Raw genomic sequence first — 23,860 nt, forward strand, 5'->3', positions numbered from 1 at the left:
TCTACCTAAGAAAAGCCATTCCTGGGCCAGATGAATGATTCACCCCAGCCTGATATTTTCTTAGAAGATGCCTGGAGAGGGCTGCTCTTTTCGAGATCACACTTGTAACGTCATATTGAGTGCTCATGCCTAAGGGTAGCTGGCCTTTGTTTTTGAAAATGAGGCTCCTGGCTAGGAACCTAGCCACATATGTAAGTGTGATGGGGGGGAAAAAGTGTGACCCAATCCCCTTCTGAAGTGTATGCTTATAAACATAGTTCCAAGCATTTTTTAGGGGTGTTTGTAAGCGCTTGCTCTGTGCCCCACACTGTCCTAAGCACTAGGGCAGGTACAAGTTAATCAGGTTGGACACAGTCCATGTCTCACATGGTGCTCACAGTCTTCATCCCCATTTTACAGATGAGGTGAGACTTGCCCAAGGTCACACAGCAGATAAGCGACGGAGCCGAGATTGGAACCCAGGTCCTGCTGACTCCCAGGCCTGTGCTCCATCCACTAGGCCACGCTGTATGCCATCCCATTTTTTTTTAATGATGGTTTTTTCTCAAGGAGTGCAACCTCTCTTTTGATTGCTGCCTGCTTTACTGAACTGCCTGCTGCAGTGGTATCCCAAATGGCCACTGCTGTGTTGCTCTGTTTTGAGACTGAGCCTCACCTGGTTTTCAAATAATATAGTGTGCCCTCCTGGCTTGCATATGCCCACTTCCAGTTCATCAGAGGGCAGCTCCTTAATCCACTTGTTCTTCTCATGTGTCCTGCCCAGCAAAGCTGTACTTTGTTTCTTGGTCTTTTTGTGTTTTTGGGTTGTTGTTGTTGTTTTTAGCAATGCCCCAGTGCCAGTACCTTGTTTTTCGTTATCCTGTCCTGCCCTGTTGATTATGGTTCATTGGGTACCTAATGAAACAACTGCTCAAGAAGGCATGTGTGTCTTCTGTAGCCAGCTATATAAGGTCGAACTCACAGCCTGGTATGGAAGTTGATTTTCTGTTTTCACCATCGTGTCAGTTCCCTTCAACATCATGAACCCTTCCCGCTGCATCTCCCACTTAGCCTCTATTTTGGATCTTTTGCCATGAATCTTACCAAATTTCTCTTGAGCCTTCCATTGTTTTCAGCCTTACAGGTTAAACTCCCTATGATAACAGGTTCCATGTTTTCAGGTAATGTGTTGTGTATCTATCAAAGTCAAATTCCAAAGGTTCCCTCTTGGTCTTGGGAGTTTAGTGAACACAGTTCCTTGTTTGACCTGTCTATACTCCCTACACCTCAGTATTATACTCAACTCACCTCTCTCATTCTACCCACATATTCAGTCTCTCACTAAAATCCTGTCAGTTCTTCTACCTTCATCACGTCGCTGAAATCCTCCCTTTCCTCTCCATCCAAACTGCCACCGTGGTTAGCCAACCCCTTATCCTGTCCTGCTGTGATTACTGCATCAGCCTCCGTCCTGACCTCTCTGCCACCTGTCTCTCCCCACTCCAGGTCCATATTTCACTCTGCTGCCTGGATTCTATTTCTAAAAAAAAAATTCAGTCCACGTTACCCCATTCTACAACAAGATCCAGTGGTTGCCCATCCACCTCCACAACAAATAAAAACTCCTTGCCAAAGACTTTAAGGCACTCGATCACCTTGTCCCCTCCTATCTAACCTCACTGATTTCCTGCTACAACCCAGCTCCCTCACTTAGGTCCTCTAATGCCAACTTAGTCACTGTACCGCGATCTCATCTCTCTCACTGCCGACTTCTTGCCCATGTCCTGCCTCTGGCCTGGAACTCCCTCTTTGAAGCCTTCTTAAAATCACATCTCTTCCAAGAGGCTTTCCTTGACAAAGCCCTCATTTCCCCTACTCCCTTTCCTTTCTGTGTCACCTTTTACCTTTTAAGCATTTGATGTTCACCCCATCCTCAACCCCAAAGCACTTATTTACCTCTCCATAATTTCTTTGAATGTCTGTCTCCCCCTCTAAACTATATGCTCCTTGTGGGCAGGGAAGATATCAACCAACTCTATGTTGTAGTCTCAAGTGCTTAGTACAGTGTTGTGCACACAGTAGGCGCTCAAATATGAATGATTTCTATTCATTTTCTTACTGGAGATCTTAACTGTTTTGTGTATCTACCTTCAAAATTATTTATAATCCTTTCATCATCTTGATACCTTGCAATAAGATCAGCTCATCTGTTCTCTTCTTAATTTTGTGTTCTGATAGAAAAGGTCAAAATGAAGACCGGATTGTATTTTCAGTTGTATTGTTAAGTGTCCCAACATCAATCTCCCTAGTTGACTGTTTTACAAGATGAAATAGGAAAAAAAAACTGATGGAAGGTTTTCTTGCCGGTGGTTTCTTTTGTAGCCTGTTTACTTCTTATCCACCCTTAGGGAGATTTACAGCTACTTTTTAATATTCAGAAAAAAATGTTAAACTCAGATTTTGTTGAAAGCACCTCTCCATTAGGCCAAGAGTCTTATGAAGTTCTCTCTTCACCTAGCCTGTGTTGAGTAAAACTAAAGTTGGGGGGAAAGGGTGGCTCTTCCTATTTCTTCAACTAGTACCTGAAGTCTGCATACTCTGGTATGTACGATTTTAAAATAGGCTACATCTAAGGAACTTCTCCAGATTCAGCTGCACGTTGGTCCTTCTGAGATCATTATATGTAAGCTGCTGCGTGCCTTTACCAGTGCATGGCATTTAGCAACTGAAAAGGGAGCTGGGGGGTTTTTAAAATTGTAATTATCTTTTTTCCATTAGAAATTGAAAGTCATTTTGCATCATGAGTACCCTGAAAAATGAAATATCTTATTTTGAACTGTTGCTATTTTGAAATGGCAGATGAGAATGTTCATTCAGTCAGTTGTATTTATTGAGCACTTACTGTGTACAGAGCACTGTACAAAGCACTTGGGAAGTACAAGTCAGCAACATATAGAGACGGTCCCTACCCAACAACGGGCTCACAGTCTAGAGGGGGGAGACAGACAACAAAACAAAACATCAGAGAGTTCCTTTTTATTACATTTGATCATTAAGTATTTCCTTTCAATTTTACTTTAATTGCTCCAAATTCTCAGAATCTGGTCAAAATAGAACGCACTGGATATTTTAAGAATGGTATTGGGAGTTCCTGTTTGGCCTTTATAACTGGCAACTCTTATTCAAACACCTGTGGCTTGCTTAATCCATTGTGCTGAATTATACTTGTGCTACCTATCTATCTTGATTGATATCCTAGTTCAAAATGTTAGGGAAAAAATGTAAATGTAGCGTTTCAAAATCTGTTGGTAGCCCAGTAAAGTGAAAATCCCTTTTCTTTAGAATTAAAGTGGCAGATCTTTCTGCTAGATCTTCAGTCATCGTAAACTACTCAAGGTTGGCCTCTTTTGAAAATCCTAGTGTTGGTTTTAGCCATTACTACAAGTGATCTTGGTAGTATGATAGGGACAGCTGTTTAACTATCAACTGGATTGAGAACACAAGCTAATTTTATCTCAGCCACTGAATAGAAGAGACAGTAATTGCTTTCAGTTACTTCTGACCAACTCTTGATTTGAATTGATGATTTTCTCTGAAGAGCCCTGCTCCCCAGCACGAGTATGTTACATAGGAAATGCAGGCATACTTATCATCAACAGTGGTGCCTAGTTTTTAAATAACTTAGGGTGAACTATCTATAGGAATGTCTCTGAAAATACCAGTGTTTAGATAAAATCTAAACTTGTGTGTGAAAGCACAGCTTTCAGTTTAGGATAAATGTGAGAGACAGAGGGAGGACTAGAAAATGTATTTTCAGAAGAGGAAATGCTAAAACACAGAGAAGACAGGAAGAGGGAATGAAAGGCTTCAGGCTCCAGGATCAATGTCAATTTGTAAATCTGTGAACTTGGTAGCTTAATTTCTCTCTTCTTGGGTATATGTGGCATGTCTTTACTTTCCATCTCCTTGGATTTCATATACATTGTCTCTTTTTGCACATGCCTTAATTTCTACTTACTACTACTTTGTCTCCTTCCATATATGCTCCCTCGAGTGTCCTTAATTATTAATTGCCCATACTAGTCTGAGTCTTGTTCTTTGTCATACCACTGCAGAAAATTTGTAGTGCGTTATTACAGATCTTCACAGCAGCTTGGTATTCCCCTTATGAGGTGATGGAAACCAGAGTGAGGAACTAGCTTTCTTGTGATTCATTATCTAATTCACAGCCCATGTTTACCTCCCTGATGTCTTTGTTCAAACTTTTTCTTTTGCTGCCTCTGTAGAAATTCTCAGTGAAGCCTTTACTTCCAAAGAATGTCCAGAGCTGACTTGAGAAAGATTTTTTTTCTTCGTGTCCCATCCAACACTAATAATAATAATTGTGGTATTTGTTAAGCGCTTACTATGTGCCAGGCAGTGTACTAAGTACTGGTGTAGATACAAGATAATCGGATCAAACACAGCCCCTGTTCCACACAGAGTTTACAGTCTTAATCCCCATTTTACAAATGAGGTAACTGAGGCACAGTGAAGTGACTTGGCCAGAGTTACACAGCAGACAAGTGACAGAGCTGGGATTAGAACCCAGGTCCTTCTGACTCCCAAGCCTGGGCTCTTTCCATTAGGCCATGCTGCTTTTCAGCACATCATAATAATGATAATAACAATAATAATAATTATAATAGTATTTGTTAAATGCTTACAATGTGCCAAGCACTGTTCTAAGCACTGGGGTAAATACAAGGCAATCAGGCTGTCCCACGTGGGGCTCACAGTCTCAATCCCCATTTTACAGATGAGGTAGTTGAGGCACAGAGAAGTTAAGTGACTTGCCCAAGGTCACATAGCAGAAAGTGGCGGAACCGGGATTTGAACCCATGACCTCTGACTCCCAAGCCCGTGCTCTTTCCACTATGCCACGCCGCTTCCCACATGAAACACATGATTATCAAAGACGGAAGAGTGATCTTCCACATAACCCACCGTTGGATCTGTACTGATGTCAAGGTTGCTTAGGGAAACAGCAGGTTTTCCTGTGAAGTCAGTCACCCCTCTCCAAGTTGGAGTCCTCCATGGGCCTGACTGAACCAAGTTGGATCAGTTCAAAAACAAGATCGAACTTTCCTCCTCTATAATCAGAGTCAGATGTGGCTATTGAGCCCCTTGAGGGCCAGAGACCATGTTTAATTTTCCCCATGCATACTTTCCCAGTGCCCTGCACCCAGCCCCATTAACAACAAGAGTAAGTGCTTAATAAATGCTACTACTAGGGGAAAGAAGTTTCTTGGACACCTAAAAAGAATATTTTGGACTACTACCCTAGTGGAGGAGGGATGTTGATGTTATCAACATCAAGTTATGTTGCCAACTTGTACTTCCCAAGCGCTTAGTACAGTGCTCTGCACACAGTAAGTGCTCAATAAATACGATTGATGATGATGATGATGTTGTGAACATAAAGAATACTTGTATGTGTATAAGGGTATCCTGAGTTGTTGAAATAAAATTAATTTGGTTTTCTCTTATGGAGTGGTCAATCGATCAGTGGTGTTCATTGAGCACTTTGTGCGCAGAGCACTCTACTAAGTATTTGGGGGAGCACAATACAGTGCTTTCCTTTTCTCATGGTTGGCTATCCATCCTGCTTCTTATGGGAGATGTCTTGGGCACCACAGTGGTTCTGATAAGGTCCTCTGCTTGCTGTGGGCAGGGGACATGTATGCTTATTCTGTCAAATTGTACTCTCCCTAGTGCTTCCTGTGGTGCTCTGCTCTTAGTGCTTAATACATACCACTGACTGATTGATTAAAATGAATATGGGATTAATATATTTTAAATATTAGTGTAAGGTAATATAATAGAAACCTTGATTTTTGTGAAAGTTTTCTCATTCATTCAGACGTATTTACTGAGCACTTACCGTGTGCAGAGCACTATACTTCTCCTTATTCAGATTTGAATAATACTAGGATATACGAAGGTCGGGCTTGAGAGGAATTATCTTTGGGATCAGGTTTTAAAATTTAAGCATTGTGAATGTAGCTAGGTGTCTAATTCGTTTGTCTTGAGACTACAGTCAAGAAATTGAAATGTAGATGTAAGTTATTTTGCACTGGAAGCATGCATTCCCCAGAAAATTTAAATTATATCGTGTTGAAGGCCCGAGTGAGGAATAATTAGATTATGTTCAATAATGGACCCTTATTTGAGAACCACTAAAGTAGATTTTGCTTTGTGGTTGACCCTGTATTGAAGTCAACTTAATCGCTCCATGTTTTCCCTGTAGGCCTGATTTTATATCGGGTTGGGCAGAATTGGGCCTGCCAGCCAATTTAATCTGACTTTGCTCTGAGCCATCCACGTTGCCCCCCAAACTCCTCACCTATCTGGCACCAAGCCCACTACAGATAGTTAGTGACCTCCTGATGTGCTGTGGCCTGGAGAGTAGCAGTGCATACTGGGGAGTTGTCTCCAGTGGAGGCTGGCTTTTAATCACATAAGAACTGCCACGAGCAGAAGGCAGAGAAACACAGCCGCTTCCACCTCTGAAATCCTTGGTGCCTTCTCCTCACTATTGCCTGGCCCACAGACGCTGTCACAGTGTTAGTGACAGTAATTGTCAACTCTGCTGTGACATCCAATGGGAAGTGTGATGGAGGAAGGTGTCATTAAAAGGGGAGATGGAATATTTTGGGGGTTTTTTTAAACTTGGCTTTTGGAGGGAGCATTTTCTTAAGTATTTGGATTATTTCAGCTGTGTCGGTATTGCCTATGCTGGCTCTGTATTGCATTTTTTCAATTGAGAAACATAGCTTTAGATATTTAGTAGTGAGCCCCTTGTAGGAGAGGGACTGTATCCAATCCGACCGAATGATCCAGCGCTTTATATTGTATTTTCCCAAGGGCTTAGTACAGTGCTGTGCACACAGTAGGCATTCAGTAAATTCCAGTGAATGATTTTTTTAAGTGCCTCAGTCAGTCATATTTGAGTGCTCACTGTGTGCAGCATGCTGTACTAAGCGCTTGGGAGTGTACAGCATAACAGAGTTGGTAGAAACGTGCCCTGCCCGCAATGATCTTACAGTCTAGAGGGGGAGACAGGCATTAATATAAAGAATAAACTATGGATATATATATAAGTGCTGTGGGGCTGAGGGTGAGGTCAGTAAATCCAAAGTGCAAGGGCAATGCAGAAGGGAGTGGGAGAAGAGGAAATGATGGCCAAGTTGGGGAACCCTTTGAATCGTAGTCTGGGTTCAGAGATCCTGCTGGGTGAAATGTGCACCTGGGTGTAATGTGGCCATTTTTCGGGTTCCGAGAATGATCTGGGGAAATTACAATTAAATCCGTGTCTTCGTACTTTGCCACTTCCCCTATCTGTAATTCATTTTAATATCTGCCTTCCCCACTAGATTGTAAGCTTTCTAAGGAGAGGAATCTTGTCTATCAAATCTACTTGTATTGTACTCTCCCAAGCACAGTACAGTACAGTGCTCTGCACATAGTAAGTGCTTAATAAATATGATTGATTGATTGCCTGGGCCCCATGTTTTTGGTCCACTAGTACCGTAATGATTGAAGGCTTCTGAGTGTCAGAGAAGCCTGCTGGTGTTGGCACTAGGTTCCTTGGGGAGCTGAAGGGCTCTTTGGGGGAGATTTACTCCAAATAATAGTATTTTTAAGCACTTACTATGTGCTAAGCACTGTTCTAACCACTGGATATCTGAGTCCTGTGAGGAGGGAAGGCAAAACCAAGTTCCCACCCAACACAGCAGGAAGCAGACAGACTCACAAATAGCACTTAATGTGGAAAACAAATCTGAAAGTGGAACTAGTTAATGTTGACTTAATCCTGCACAGAGTAGACCCCTAAACTAAATTGATTGCTTCAAGAAAAGTGGTACCCTTTAGTGAATATAAGAATTAAGCTCATCCTATCTACTTAAATGCACACACCCACAGGTCATACAAATAACAAAGGTTTTTTGTGTATTTGTTTTTGATTCAACTCCATCCTAATCCTCCACAGCTACCCTCTACACTGTGGACCCTTCCCTTCTCCGGGAACCTTTGTCTAACCTTGGCTGTCTGGCCTTACTCATTCTCAGTCTTTTTCATAGGCTCTTCCTCTGCCTCCCACCCCCTAACTATTGGAGCCCCTCATGGCTCAGTTCTGGGTCCCCTTCTAGTCTCTGTAGGAGAACTCATTCACTCCCATGGTGTCTACTGCCCTCTCTATGTGGATGATTCCCAAATCTACATCTACATCTACTAGTTTTGTATTTCCTCCCCCCTTCACTGCACCTCTATTTGGGTGATCCCCCCGACACCTCACTTAATATGTCCAGAACAGAACTCCTTATCTTTCCACCCATTGCCCATCCTTTCCCTGACTTGCCCATCACTGTTGAGAACATCACCATCCTCACTGTCTCACAAACCCATAACCTTGGCATTATCCCTGACTTTCTCTCTCCTTCATCCCACGTGTTTAATCTGTCACCAAATCCTGCCAGTTCTACTTTCACAACGTCACTAAAATCTGCCCTTTCCATTCAAATAATAATAATTGTGGAATTTGCTAAGCACTTAGGTATTCATTCATTTGTAGTTATTGAGTGCTTACTTTGTGCAAAGCACTGTAATACACACTTGGGTAGATTCAAGATAATCAGGTCCCACATGGGGCCCATAATCTAAGGAGGGAGAGAGGGCATTGAATCTCCATTTTGCAGCTGAGGGAACTGAGTCACAGAGAAGTGAAGTGCCTTGCCCAGGGTCAGACAGGAGACAAGTGGCAGAGCCAGGATTGGAATCCAGGTCCTCTGAAACCCAGGCCCATGCTTTTTCCACTAGGCCACGCTGCTTCTCATTTCCCTACTCCTTCTACCTTCTGCATTGCCCTTGTAATTGGATTCGTCCCCTTTATTCATCCACCCTCGGCCCCACAGCACTGTGTATGTATCTGTAATTTATTTTAATGTCTCTCTCCCTCTAGGCTGTAAGCTCCTTGTGGGCAGGGAATGTGTCTACCAACTCTATATTGAACTCTTCCAAGTGCTAAGCATAGTGCTGTGCACACAGTAAGTACCCAATAAATATAGTTGCAAGGGGCCTTTTCCCCTTGGATTAAAAGGCCTTTTTTTTTGTTTTTGGTGTCAGGGGGTGTCATTGTCATGCCTCTGCTTTGGCTTACCCAGAAATTGTCACCTTTTTCTGGCCTGTAATAAACAGTCAGCTGAAACACTCCCTAGGTGTGCTGAGCTTGACTAGATCAGTTCTTCATCGTGAACAATTTGGAATCTGCTGGCCTGTTGCTATTACGGAATGGCTGGCCCAGTTTGTACATTACAGAAACGGAACGTTATCTTCACGACCGAAAGACAGATGCAAGTCGCAGTAGGCTGCTCATCATTGAAAGGCAGCATAATGCCAGCCTTCACATGCAGAGTAAGGGGATATTGGTTGGTATAAGTCACTCCAATACCTGGGAAAGAGTACTTTACCGAGAAAAGTGATTGTCACTCTTCCCACTCTTTTCCAAGAGGTGGTCTTTCACTAAGCCCCCATTTCCTCTTCTCCCACTCCCTTCTGTGTTGCCCTTGCACTTGGAATTGCTCCCTTATTCACCCCTCCTTTAGCCCCAAAGAACTTATGTACATATCCATGCTTAGCGCTTAGTACAGTGCTCTGCACACAGTGAGCACTCAATAAATATGATTGAATGAATATCCATAATTTATATTAATGTCTGTAACCCTCTCTAAACCCTGAGCTCGTTGTGGGCAGGGAGTATGTCTGTCAACTCTGTTATAGTGTACTCTCTCAAGCGCTGAGTACAGTGCTGTGCACACAAGCGCAGAGTTCTAATCTGGCTCTGCCACTTGTCTGCTGTGTGGCCTTGGGCAAATCACTTAACTTCCCTGGGCCTCAGTTACCTCATCTGTAAAATGGGGATTAAGACTGTGAGTCCCAGGTGGACAGGGACTGCTTCCAACCCGATTTGCTTATATCCACCCCAGGTCTTAGTACAGTGTCTGGCTGGATTGATCAAAAAGGTGATTACCATTATTCTATTAAATACAATATTAATATTGACCCTGATCTTCCCAGTTTTGAAAATTTTGTGAATTCAAATCTGTGGGCTTATGTGGGACACTGGTGTTAGTACATTTTACCCTTATTTTCTAATGTAATTACCCTTTGGGGTATGAATGTATCCTTCCAAATACAGAAGAATCGAGATTATTCTGTTTACCTTTGCTGGAAAGAACTCTGAGAGCAGGAATCTCTTGTTTGTTCAGTGCCTAACACAATTTCTTACAGGTGCTCAGTAGGTACTGTTGAGCATACTCTCTATCCCGTTGGTAAATAAATTGATGGATTCTGGCCTTGTTCCCAGTTATCATTTGTAGGCGGAGAGACTTGTCCCAGTGATATTTTCAAAGCTCTGCCCCTCAGAACTGTTGGGCTGAGAAATGGCTATTTTTAAATTGGAATCCACTTGTATTGTTCAAATGTCCTGGGAGGCTGATTTTTAAAAATATTTTTAAGGTAGGAATAATGCAGTCAGATTTTTTTCTTTTAAAGGTACAAAGAACATTTTTAATCAAAGTATATTGCAAATAATGGAAGCTGCTATCCCTTTTGCTCTTCCAATTAAGTACTTGAGAGGCCCTTCTTGTAATACCTTGTGCATCAGAGCATTGAAAATGTCTATAAAGCCTGTCTGTCATACACCCTGGTTTATGAAATGTCATTTTTGGTGATCACTAATTGTTCCTGTTAGGATTCTAGTCAATCTCCTTACATCTTTTCTCTCACCATTTGATACATGAAAATTTAGTTTCTCTTATTGTTGAAAGAGATGGGGGAGAAATGTATTGCACATTTTATGACTTTTTATTTTAATGGCTGGATTTAGCATTATTTTATTTCTTAGGGCCTAGTGATTTCAATTTTTGGACTCTTGGTTCACTAATTCTTTTAACAAGAGAAAAGAAAAGAACATGCCCCCTCCTCCCCCTCCAAAGAGAACCATTAAAATATGAAACAGCAGGGACTGTAGCATCCTAAATACGTGTCTTGACATTTAAAACAGTAGCTGGTTGCTCACTGGGTCTGATTAAATTATGTTGGTAAATAAAATAGCCAATTTTATACCATCCTGGATTCTTGAAGGCAGCCTCTCAATTTTGCTAATCTCAAAGGCATTTCGTAGGTATTCATTCAGTCGTATTTATTGAACGCTTACTGTGTGCAGGGCACTGTACTAAGCGCTGAGGTATTGCCTCTGCTCAGCACTGGGGGTGGGGGGAAGCTGGCTTAAAATACTTCAAACCAGAAGGAGAGACCGTGCGCATATACCTTTACCTGAACGACGATCCAGACCATTCCAGCTTCTACCCCTGGGTGCTCAATTAATTGATTCTCTTGATTGATGCAGTTGTCTCAACATGAATCTAATTAGTCATTGGGAAGGAAGGGAGGGGGAGGGTGGCTGCTCCTCTTGTGAGCCATGTCCACTTTGAATCACTTCAGCACTAGGAAATCCACCCAGGAGAGAGATTTCCATTTTCCAAGTCGCAGTGCTCCTCCGTGCCTCAAATCACACAGAGCTTTCAAACATCAGCAGCACGTTACTTCTGAACACAACCCAAGCACTTAGCAGGATGCTGGTGGGATGAAGCGCTTCTTTCTGACAAAAGACTGGGAACGTCAATATTTGCAGCTCTAACGGTCTAGGACTGAACATTCGTTTATTTGGAAAACTCTTTGCTTCTGTGGTTGGCAGAGGTGTTGTTTCTCTCTGACCATTTTAAAAGCTAATTTTACCCAGGTGTGAAATTACTTGTCCACCCTTGGCCATCATGTGATTCTTCCTCCTGATGCAATGTCTCACAGCTTTTAACTGGTCAATTTTTTTCCCTAAAGTAATAGTAATAGTGATGGTATTTGTTAAGCGCCTACTATGTGCCAAGCACTGTTCTAAGTGCTGGGGTGATCTGGTCCTTGAATGCATGTATTTTGATTTAAAATAAGATTTGACATACAGGATCCCAAACAGAAGCCAAATTGATTCAGACAACCATTTTATGTTCTGAGCCTTCAGTTTGGAATAGCTAAAGATAGATTGATTGGAATCTAATAGTAATTATGATTGTGGCATTTGTTAAGCAATTGCTATGTGCCAAGCACTGTACTAAGCACTGGAGCAGATACAAGATAATCGGGTACCACATGAGGTTCAGCCTGAGTAGGAGGGAGAACAGGCATTGAATACCCATTTTGCAGATGAGGGAACTGAGGCACAGAGAAGTTAAATGACTTGTCCAAGGCCACATAGCAAACACATAGTGGAGCTTGGTTTAGAACCCAGGTCCTCTAACTCCCGGACCCTTGCTCTTTCCACTAGGCAATGCTGCTTCTCAATCTACAGATTATTTCTTTACACTGGTGACTTAGAGATGGTCGATGTTGCATTTGAAAGTGAGAATGTTTTTAATCTTGGGTGCTTGATTTCTTAAATGATGAAGAGCTCACCCACTAAGCACTTGATATTCGCTGCTCTCCCAGCCCCACCAGACTTATGTGCATTTCCCTTAGCTTTAATTTATTTTAATGTCTCCTCCCTAGACTAAGCTCACGGTGGACAGGGAACCTGTCTATCAACTCTGTTGTATTGTATTCTCCCAAGTGCCCAGTACAGTGCTCTGCAAACACTCAATAAATACCACTGATTGATAGTTCAGGAGGTCTTGAATGTAAAATTATAGAACAGTTGTTTAATTAGCTGAATTCAATGGGCAATTTCCCTGCTATGACATTAGTTAATATTACCTTCTATTTTAAGGTAGTTTAGAGATGGTACTACATGTAAATACCCATTTTTTTAATTACATGCCCTTTTGTTTAGTACTAGTGCCAGTATGCACCTCCTTATGGGCAACGAATATGTTTCCCAGTTTTGTTGTACTCTCCAAGTGCTTAGTTCAGTGGTCTGCACACAATAAGCGCTCAGCAAATAGCATTGATTGACTAAGCATCTCAGCAAACTTATGCACTGTCCTGCCAGAACGTGCTTGTTTGTAACGTGTTTTGGGAAGAACATAACTGCTAACGGGAACGTTAGTCCAACACTGCAAATCTGTGTGGGTGCAGTGTCATCGTATTAGAAGCCGTGACCTGCGTATGTGTCTGTGGCATCAGGCACGAGGTCTACAACATGAGTTTTCCTTAACGTGGGGTTTTGCAAGAACGTAAACCCTGTGTTACAGGAGAACTGAGAGTAAGGTGTAGTGGAAGCTACACCTTAATCCTAGGCATAAAAAGGGTGGTTCTGGAAGTGAAGTAGTATAAAGTTCACTAAAATCTAGCCCCTTGCTATTTCTGCATTATATTTTGCAGGTGAGCATAGTTGTATGGTTTGCTAGCGTTTCTCACTCAATGTCATTTTTCCCTTTTTGCAGGCAGGCAGAAGTCCTGAAGGCTGACATGACAGGTAATTAATTGGCTTGTTTTTTTTTTCTTCACAATTTTATATAGTTAAGTTTAACTTTGGATCCTCTTTCCCTGACCCCAAGTGACACAAAATGCTTTATTGTCTCATAAGTGAGAAAATGGCTTATTTTTTGTATCAGAAAACTTAACATTTAAGAACTTTGGGGCCTTAGACAACCATCAATAATGTTGTATAACCTATGGTTTGTGAATCTAACTCAATGGATACCATACTAAAAATTGTGAAGTATCAATATAAAAGCACCTCAAACATGACGGCCTTGGATTAAAGGTCTACTCTTGGATTCAGATAAAATCACCCAGATTCTTGGGATGTCCCTGAGCCAATTATAATTGTGAAATTTTAAACCCTCAAGCAAAAGTATTTACAGTTTACTTCAACCCTACTGCAAGGACAGCATGCTCTTGAAGCACTGAAGTTGAGAGAGAAAGGTGGCCACTTTTCTTCCCATTATTTCTGGTCCCCTCTCAGCACTATTGTTCAACTAAAAATAAAAATAGTTTCCTATTTTATATTCCCTCAATCCTTCATTTTTCATTCCAACTCCGTATTGAATTGCTTCCTCTTTAAGGCACAGAGGATTTCTTTTTCTTCAATATATATCCCAAGCACCTACTCTTCTCGGCTTCCTTGGAGACCCTCGGAGACAGGGTTTTCCCCCTTGAGCCGAATAAATGGTAGTAACACAGATTTCCCAGACCACAACTCTGTGACTGTCCAGGTCATAGCCAACTCTCCAATTCTGAAATGAGGCTTAAAACCCAGTACGATGACCTGTACACCTGCAGAAGTTGACTAACAGCAGGATACCCAAGCGGAAAGCTGTAATGGTAACCACAAGTAGGAAAAGCCCTGAGGAAGGCCCTCGGGACACCCTGAAGCACAACTGAGATGATGCCAGGACAGAGCAATAGGATGTGGTTGACTCATTACTAAGCAAAAGCAAGGTGTGGCATGGTATAGAGGTAGAACTACAGTCTAGGAGTCATGAATTGTTTTTTTCAGCCACATCCGCACAAAAGAGTAGCATCACTATAAGCAGCATGTGTCATTTTTGAATATAGAAGTCATCAGAAACAACTTAAAATTGCTTCAGCTTTCCAATTGGAACCACTGTTCTGAGCCTGATGCAGTTTCTTGTTGTTTTTTTTTTAAATTATGGTATTTAGCCATTACTGTGTGCTGAGCACTGTACTAAGCACTGAGATAGATACATGCTAATCAGGTTGGACATAGTCCACATCCTACATGGGGGGAGACTCACAGTCTCAATCTCCATTTTGCAAATGAGGTAACTGAGGCACAGAGACGTGTGACTTTACCCGAGGTCACACAGCCAACAAGTGGCAGAGCCAGGATTAGAACCCAGGCCCTTCTACTCCTAGTCCAGTGTTGTGTACACTAGGCCACTCTGCTTCTCCATTCAGTTAATTCACATCTTAAATGTTCAATTAGTTGTAAATCTAGCAATGTGACAGATTTCATAACATGGGCTCTTGCGCCAGGTGAGACACTCTCAAGCTGTTTCTTACTTGGGAAAACGTTTGATATTAAGTGTTTGGGTGATTCTGTGGATCAAGCGGTATTTTTTATTTTTTTTTTATTTTATTTTTTATTTATTCTTGTTCAGATTCCAAGCTGGGTCCAGCTGAAGTCTGGACATCCAGGCAGGCTCTCCAAGACTTGTACCAGAAAATGCTAGTGACTGATCTGGAGTATGCCTTAGACAAGAAGGTGGAACAGGATCTGTAAGTATTCCTGTTGGGGTCTGTGGGTTTCTTTACAAGATCAGGAATCTTTCCGGTGGTTTTAACAAAAAACCTCTTTTCTGTGCGCTTCCTGAACTGGACGATGCTTGAATATGTTGACAAAAATGATCTACTTGCCTTATTTTAAAATAAACTTGAAGAGGGGCCTAGGGGATTGTTTAGCTTGGGAGGGAGGATGAACTGCCAAAAATTCATTCTCTGGGATTTGGTATGTTCTTATAAGCATAAAGGAAGAATACATTAAAGTTTGTATTTTTGTGGTGAAGAAAGGAGAGGGTAGTTGGGCTGTGAATAACTGTTCATAGTTGATTCTTGGGCCATACTTTCCCTCAGCATGACGAATTATGATTGACTTAGAAAAGAGTGAAGATAGGATGTTATTTATACAAGGTTTAGCCAACTGAGTCTATAGAAAGTGACTTTTATTATTTCTCAGTGGGTTTCCTCATGAACTAAAGCTTTTCCTGATTACAAGCCCCCCAAAAAGCTGTCTTTCAATTGAATGCTTGATCTCTCTTCTTTCTTCTTTGGCCTGTTTATTGTAGGGTGGTGGGAAAACAGGATTATCAGAGATCATCTATGTGAGACACAAGCAAACAATGGCAGTCACTGCCTCTCTCCTGGGGTAAAGACATCACTTTGTAGGACTCTCCAGAGTGGCTTATCTTATCTGAAAGTGTGCAGTTCTCTTTAGGCAATCAGAATTGGAAAGGAGGAGCTGAATTTCACACCTGGCAGCACTTCTTTATACTTCCCTTTCCTTCCCTACCTGGTTCAGAGACAAAACCACTCTATTTTTCACTCATATCATGGCCATTTAATCCTGTTGGAAGAAAATTTAGAAGCCTGAATAAGTGAATTTAAAACACTACTGTTTGGCACTTTTGTGCTGCAGCTCATGTATAGCATGAGATAACAGTCTAAGTTTACCCAAAAAAGGCTTTTGTCTTGACCCTTCTATGATTAGACTGAATTCAGTTTTCAGCCTCAATTCGACTGCTTATTTTCAGCAGGGTGTCTTATAATATTACAGCATCCCTTTGTAAATTGGGTTTGCGGTGAAGTCTTTTAACCATGCTCTCGATAATAATGTCTTTGGGATTTTTGTTCTGTCAAGCTTATAGTTGCTGTCCCTGAAGGATTAATAGCTGGTGCCACCGCCAGATTGTTGAATGTTGGGGATAACTGCCAAAAATCAGTTTGGAGTCCACTTGCAAGTTAAGTCCTGTTTCAAAGGGAAGTTAGTAATTTAATATGTGGACCTCTTCAATGCTGATTTTACTGTCTGGTGCTTTACTTATAATGATAACAAACAGTTCTTTCCCATTCTCAGGGGGGCCAGTGTCTGCCCAGTTAGTCACTGCCATAGCAAATAGAATTGTGTTTTATTCTCAGCTGGAATCATGCCTTTAAGAATCAGATCACAACACTACAGGGTCAGGCAAAGAATCGAGCAAACCCAAACCGGAGTGAAGTTCAGGCAAACCTTTCTCTGTTCCTTGAGGCAGCTAGTGGCTTCTACACTCAGGTGAGTTTTACAACCCGGTAAAATACCTCTATATGAATGTGCCTTTGTCATTTGGTCAGGGTTTTCATGGGAAGAGCTTTTTGGTCCCTGTTCCTCTTTCTACCCCTCATTTGTTAGAGGTGGTGATATTACCCTGTGGGTGATTAGCAAAACCAGACTAAGCTGAAGGAAATCTGAATGGCAAAGATGTCAGTACAGTTGTGTCAAAAGACAAGGGAGAATGCGAACACTAGTTCAACTTCAGTGAAATAGCTTAGGTAGTCAGAAAGCTCTTTTTTAAAAAGTAGCAGCCTTATGGCAAATGTAAGCTTTGTGGGCTTGGATCTTTTTGATTCTGCAGGTAACAAGTGTGTTAAGGTAAGGGAGGATTAGTAAAACCTATCAAATGAGTTGATGTTTAAACTACTTCCTTTGGTGTCATCTCCCACTCTTTGCTATTGTTCAACTCCCACATACAGTCCACTGCAAAACCTTGCCAGTTTTTCTTGTATAACATTTCCTGGGTCTGTTCTAGCCTCTGCCCGCAAACTGCTACCATCCTGGCACAAGTTCTGATTTTGCCATGGCTGGACTATTATTGCATTAGCCTCCTTGCTGGATTCCCAGCCTCCAGCCTCTCCCTCCAATCTATAATACTTGCTGCTGCATGGACCATCTGACTGAGGCATTGCTCAGCCCACATCTCTCCTCAGAACCCTACCTTGTCTCCCTAATAATTATATCTGTGAGATTTGCTGCGAATCAGAAGGACCTGGGTTCTAATACTGGCTCCACCGCTTGTTGGCTGTATGATTTGGGCAAGTCACCAAACTTCTCTGTGCTTGTGAATTCATCGTGAAATGGGGATTTTACCGGGTTGGGGCTCTGTGAGCCCCACATGGGACCTAAATTGTGTCCAAACTGATTAGCTTGTATATACCCCAACACTTTAGTAAAAATATCATTTAAAAATGTTTTTGCTAAGGGTTTACTATGTACCCAAGCACCCTACTAAGTACTGGTGTAGATGTAAGACAATGGGGCTCACAGTCTAAGTAGGAGGGAGAACTGGTATTAAACTACCGTTTTTCAGTCAATGGTGTTTATTGAGCACTTATTTTGTGCCAAGCACAAGCACTTGATAGAGTACAATGCAATAGAGTTGGTAGACACAATTCTTTTGTAAATGAGGAAACTTAGGCATAAAGAAGTTAAGTGACTTTCCCAAGGTCACACAGCAGGCCCCTGCTCTTTCCATTAGGCTGCAGTGCTTCTTGTGTCTCATTGTAGCAAATAAAAACTCCATTCAGTCTCCACTGCCTGGCCCCACCTTATCTGCCCTCATCTCATGCAATTCCCTAAGTTGTTATCTTCATTCCTCCCATTCCAGCCTTCTAACTGTATCTCACTCTCAACTCACCCTCCTCCTTCACCTTGCTCACAGTATCCCCTCAACTTGAAACTCTGTTCCTCCTCACATGTCAGGTCACAGCTCTCCCTACATTCAAATCTCTCCTCCTCCAGCAAAGTTTCCTCCATTTCCCTGCACGCTGCACTATGTCATGCTTTCAACCAGCTCTGGCACTTTTGTACAGATTTTGCACTCTCCTTCACTGCTATGTATATACATGTGCTTTATTTTTGAGTACTCCATCTTTTTGTCCATCTACCACATTAGAGTGTATGCTCCTTGTGGACAGAGACCATGTCACTTTATCCTGTACTTCCCAATCATCTAGTACAGGGCACTGCTCCATGTGGGTTATCAATAAATGCTACTGCTACCACTACTTGGCTTAAATTGGGACTGACCGTTTTCCAAAATAAACCAACAGATTAGGATGTTGCCCTCCAGCATATTGCCTTCCTAGAGTCTGTCTGTGGAGTCCTAAATTGTGTTCTCAAAACCCAAACTTCAGAGACTAGTAAGCCTTCAGTGGAGTCAACAATGGCTCAGTGGCATTTATTGAGCACTTACTATGTGCAGACCCCTATACTAAGCGGTCCGGAGAGTACATTACAAGGGAGGTGAGAGACATGATCCCTGCCGATAAAGAGTCTAGAGTAGGAGATAGACATTAAGTTACAACTATGGGAAATGGCAGGATACAAGGATATGTGTGCTGGGATTGGGGTGAATATCAAAGTACTCAGCAGTATTTGAGTGCTTCCAGTATGCAGAGCACTGTGCTAAGCACTTGGAGAAAATACAGCATAATAGAGTTGGTAGATGTGATCCCTGCCCACAAGGATCTTTTAGTCTGCAGGGGAAGACAGACATTAAAATAAATTACAGATCCAAGGGCATAGGCCAAGTATGTGATACTTGTTTGAGATGAGGCAGTGTCCTCATTCTTGCTTATTCACACTTCTGCCTACAGTTGAGCGTGAAGCTTCACTCACCCAGTGTCTTTAAATAACTTTCCATAATCTTTAACAGCCTTTATAATTTTATTATGACAGTTTGTTCCACTGTGTTGTGTTATAATGGTTATGAAGGTTAGAGTGGTAAGGCCATATGCCCCAGGGACTCTTTGAGTCTAGTCCCCTCTCTTGGTTTGACTAAATCCACTTTGGTCTAGTTTAAAATAAAAGAGGAAAGTGGGTAAATTCTCTTCTCAGTAGCAGAAGATAGTGTTCTGGTAGCATTTTGTTGAATATGTTTATCTTTCAGTGATACTAAAGCAGGGAGACAGCCCGACCTGATGGAAAGAGCCCAGGTTTGGGTTTAAGGAGACCTGGGTTCTAGTCCCTGCCCTGCCACTTGCCTGCTATATGACCTTGGGGATGCTTATCTTAACTTATGTATGCCTCAGGTTCCTCATCTGTAAAAAGGAGATACAATGCTTGTTCTTCTTTTCTGGACAGTGAGCCCAGGCTAGGGCCAGAACTTTGATTTGATTATCCTGTTTCTGCCGCAGCACTTAGCATAGAGCTTTTATTTGCATTCAGTCTCTTCATCGGCAATGTTCAGTGGCTTCCCCTTGGTTCTGTTGCTGTGGGTTTTGGTGAACAGTCGTATTTATTGAGCACTTATGTGCAGAGCACTGTAGTAAGCACTTGGGAGAGTGCAGGGTGACAGAGTTGGTAGGCACCTTCTCTGCCCACGGTGAGACTTTGGTGACTGTTCAGAGCAGGCCCATCTTCCTCTGCACGTTTTTGCGATTGCTGGGAAATACGAGCCCTACGGATAGTCTGGATGGTAATACTATATTAGCTACTTATCAACCATCTCTGCTCTATACAGTTTCCTAAAACTCTCCTAGTCAAGGAGAACAGTCTTTTTATATGAACAGTTAAGTTTTTAGGGATACCAGCAGTATTAAAGTGTTGAATTCACAGGATACTTTTCACATGTGCGATATAGAGCTGCCTTAGAGGACTCCCATTAATTATAGACTTTTAGACTGTGAGCCCACTGTTGGGTAGGGACTGTCTCTATATGTTGCCAATTTGTACTTCCCAAGCGCTTAGTACAGTGCTCTGCACATAGTAAGCGCTCAATAAATACGATTGATGATGATAAAGATTACTGTAGAACTATTTGTGGCCAGTTCCTGGCAAGGAATAAGGATATATACATTTTAACGCTTGTGGCTTCAGTAGTACTTTGGACTACAAGTAAATCTGTCATTTTTTCTTTCCAGTTATTACAAGAGCTGTGCACAGTGTTTAATGTAGATTTACCCTGCCGTGTGAAGTCCTCCCAGTTGGGAATTATCAGCAATAAACAGACGCACACCAGCGCCATTGTGAAGCCACAGTCTAGTTCCTGCTCGTATATCTGCCAGCACTGCCTCGTCCACCTTGGAGACATTGGTGAGACTTTGGACTGCGGGGATCATTGAAGTTAGGCTCCGATTCCTTTCACTAGCACGTGGGCAGCCCCTAGACTAGACCTTCTCTATTAAACATACTGTGAGTGAGAGTGATGTGGAAATGTGGTTTAAGAAAGGTAGAATCCCTGAGGGTTTTGGGATGGCAAGAGTAGCATTTCGGTCTTGGCAAGATTGAGAATGTAGATATAGAGCTGTGGTTTATATAGGTATTCAGTGTAAAATAGTCTATTCTTTAAACTGCATTTTGTATATATATGAAAAGGAATGAGTTTCCATCAAACTCAGTTTTTTTTGGTTTTTTTATGCAGTACCCCTAGGGTTATGTTTAACTTTTCTCATGCCTGCGCACTCGCAGTTTATTTTTTCCTTGTAGAGATGGTTGTTGACAAGGAATTCATGTTTCCTTTGCATGCATTTAAGTGGGTGCATCGAACGATACCTTTTGTTTCATCCTGTAATTTGTTTCATTTCTTTAAAGATGACTTGAGAGTGTTGTAAAGCAACTTAACTGTTAGGATTATGTATTGACTGTCCTGAAATCACAAAGGAGGGAGTTGTATTGTTAATTTTACGTTAGCTTTTTTTTAGGCCCCTGCAAGCCCTAGGTCATTCCTGTAGGGGCGAAGTCAGAGCTACCATTAGGTTCTTTAGTGTATAGGAGAGGTTAAATAACTGGCATACTTGAGGGTTGTCTTTTTTTGTCAGTTTAGTACACATTCATTATGTACCCAAAGGGTATAAGACATTTTTGAGAATCATTTCATGAGATCTTAAAGGAGCGCAAGGTTTCTAGATCAAATTGCATAGTGGTGTTTTGTTTTGGTTTTTTTGTTTTGCTTTGTTTTTATGTGCCATATAATTTACCCCTTCTTGTGGGCTGGCTCCAGGTCACCAGCATAGTCCATAATGGGAACTGGTGGTGCGTGACACTGGAGGACCTGAAAATGGGGGCTAGGTAAGCTTTAAAGTTGGATACGTGCTCAGCATCCCAAGTAGTAAAACCAGAATGGACACTCCAGTCATAATCCTACAGTTAATTTGTTTTGACCTCTATGTACTATCTCTCCTGAGTTGTAAGTGAGCTGTAATGCATGTATAGTCTGCAGCGTTTAAAGCATTAGGCAGTTTGGGGGATTGGGGAAGTTAGGGTTTCATTTTCTGAACTTCTTTTTTCCAACTTTCAGCTCGCTATAGAAACCAGACCAGCCAGGCAGAGTCCTACTATAGACATGCAGCTCAGCTTGTCCCCTCCAATGGTGAGTATAAGGCCCCTCCACTTAAGTATTGATGAAATCAGCATCTCGACATTAATGTCCCTCTTCAGAATAATAAGGAAGTGTCTGTCCTCTGCACATTTCCCTGAGAAGTCAATCACAGATTTCGTACTCTAGTAACGCATGCTACTTTATGACGTCAGTCAAATGATGTTTCCTACAAAGGATGTAATCTTACCTACTGGAATGACTCTTTGTGGCGACCTGTGTATTTTGAACCACCTATTAAAATGAGTATCCCTGATGAGACCTCTTAGATATACTATCTACAGTTCCACTTTATCAATCCCTCATTTCTCCTGGAATGTAATCACTTTTTCCTCTCACCGTAGTATATGGATAATTGCTTGTGTCATTTTTTCTAATGTGTTTTTTCACCTGGTAACTATGGTAACTTGAATTGAGGAAATGGGAACAGGTGTTAACTATTATTCTCATTTTCTCCCTTTAAATGACCTTGTGTAACGATGTATTAAGTAGCCAAAATCTTGTTTGGATTTTCAGTGCCCCATAATACGCATAGCCTTAGGTGATTTTAAACCTATTTTCCATAAGTCTCTGTTTATGGTGATGCAGATTTATGCAACTTTTAAGTGAATTTGATGGAGAGAGCTTGTGTATTGAATGGAATCAAAATTTATATGGCCATAGTAAGACTCTTGCATCTTGGGTTGCAAGGGTTGAGGTGAGTTCTTGACAACTCCCTAAATAAGTGTGTCACTTTTTTCTCTAGGTCAGCCTTACAATCAGTTGGCGATTCTAGCGTCCTCCAAAGGAGACCACCTGACCACAATTTTCTACTACTGCAGAAGCATTGCTGTGAAGTTCCCTTTCCCAGCTGCCTCCACCAATCTACAGAAAGCACTTTCTAAAGCACTGGAAAGGTGAAGCTGAACTCCTCTGGGGTCTTTTGGCTTCCCACTAGCTCAGGGGTTTCCGGGTTTTTTCCTCTGTGTTTTTGTGGGGGGCTTCTGGAGAGGTGGGGGTGGCGAGAGCAGCACCCTTCCTTATGGTTGTCATGTCGGGGTGAGGCCTTGCCCTCCTTCAGATTACTAAATCCAAATCATGGTATCCTGGTGGCTCAGGATTCTGAGTGGAGGTTCCTTTAAATCACCCCTAGCAGGCCGGGATTAAAATTAGTTTCAGAGCTCCAGGACGTGGCACCCCATTTGGGAACAAAATCATTAAACCTAGCTGTTCAGATTTCCCAATAAGTAGGCCTAGTCCAAATCGACTGTATATGTGAACAGTGGAAAAAGTGTTTTCAGCATGACGACTAAGAACAGTGAAGTGGGGATCTTTTTTCATGTGTGTTTATGCTAACAAAGGCCGTGGTGTCTGGACTTTTCTTGAGTGGACAGCCTCTCATAAGTCTCTGTTCCCTTTTGGACCTTTCTCTTGAGGAGGAGGGGGAGGCAGTCATTATCATAGAACACACCGCCTGTGTCTGTCTTTTCTTCCCTAATCGTATTTGGCCTCACATTTCTGTGTCCTATATTGAGTCCATGTATAATTTATCTAAGTAGAATTTTTTTAATAGGTTTGCTGCCGATGGCTGATGAGTTTTTCTTGATTTACAGCCGAGATGAGGTGAAAACCAGATGGGGTGTATCTGACTTCATCAAAGCCTTTATTAAATTCCATGGTCACGTGTACCTGAGTAAGAGCTTGGAGAAGCTGAGCCCTCTTCGAGAGAAGTTGGAAGAACAGTTCAAGGTGAGAGCGGGAAAACTTCGAGTTATTTTTAGATTGCAAGAAACAAATTTGAGTTGTTTGGGGGAAAAAAACCCAGATTTTTATACCCTTATGTGGCCAACCAGTCGATGGATGGTATTTATTGAGCACATGCTGTGTGCAGAGCACCGTACTAAACACTTGGGAGAGTACAACAGAGTTGATGCACACATTCCCTACCCACGATGAGCTTATGAACTCATTGGCCCGCACCAACTGGTGAAAAGATTTAT

At 42.0% G+C, this 23,860-nt stretch overlaps 1 protein-coding gene across 4 annotated transcripts in view; it reads left to right on the plus strand.

The window, feature by feature from the left end:
- The window catches only part of SMG7 (SMG7 nonsense mediated mRNA decay factor), a 76,822-nt gene that overhangs the window by 25,776 nt on the left and 27,186 nt on the right, over positions 1–23,860 (plus strand). For all 4 annotated transcript variants that reach the window (XM_038757615.1, XM_038757614.1, XM_038757617.1 and 1 more), the window contains exons 2-8: positions 13,452–13,483; positions 15,135–15,252; positions 16,669–16,801; positions 20,428–20,599; positions 21,804–21,875; positions 22,627–22,777; positions 23,474–23,609. In XM_038757615.1, the coding sequence (XP_038613543.1) occupies positions 13,452–13,483; positions 15,135–15,252; positions 16,669–16,801; positions 20,428–20,599; positions 21,804–21,875; positions 22,627–22,777; positions 23,474–23,609 (814 nt within the window). The remainder of the gene's footprint in view (positions 1–13,451; positions 13,484–15,134; positions 15,253–16,668; positions 16,802–20,427; positions 20,600–21,803; positions 21,876–22,626; positions 22,778–23,473; positions 23,610–23,860) is intronic.

This window comes from Tachyglossus aculeatus, chromosome 16 (genome assembly GCF_015852505.1).
Source record: "Tachyglossus aculeatus isolate mTacAcu1 chromosome 16, mTacAcu1.pri, whole genome shotgun sequence".
Classification (NCBI taxonomy): domain Eukaryota; kingdom Metazoa; phylum Chordata; class Mammalia; order Monotremata; family Tachyglossidae; genus Tachyglossus; species Tachyglossus aculeatus.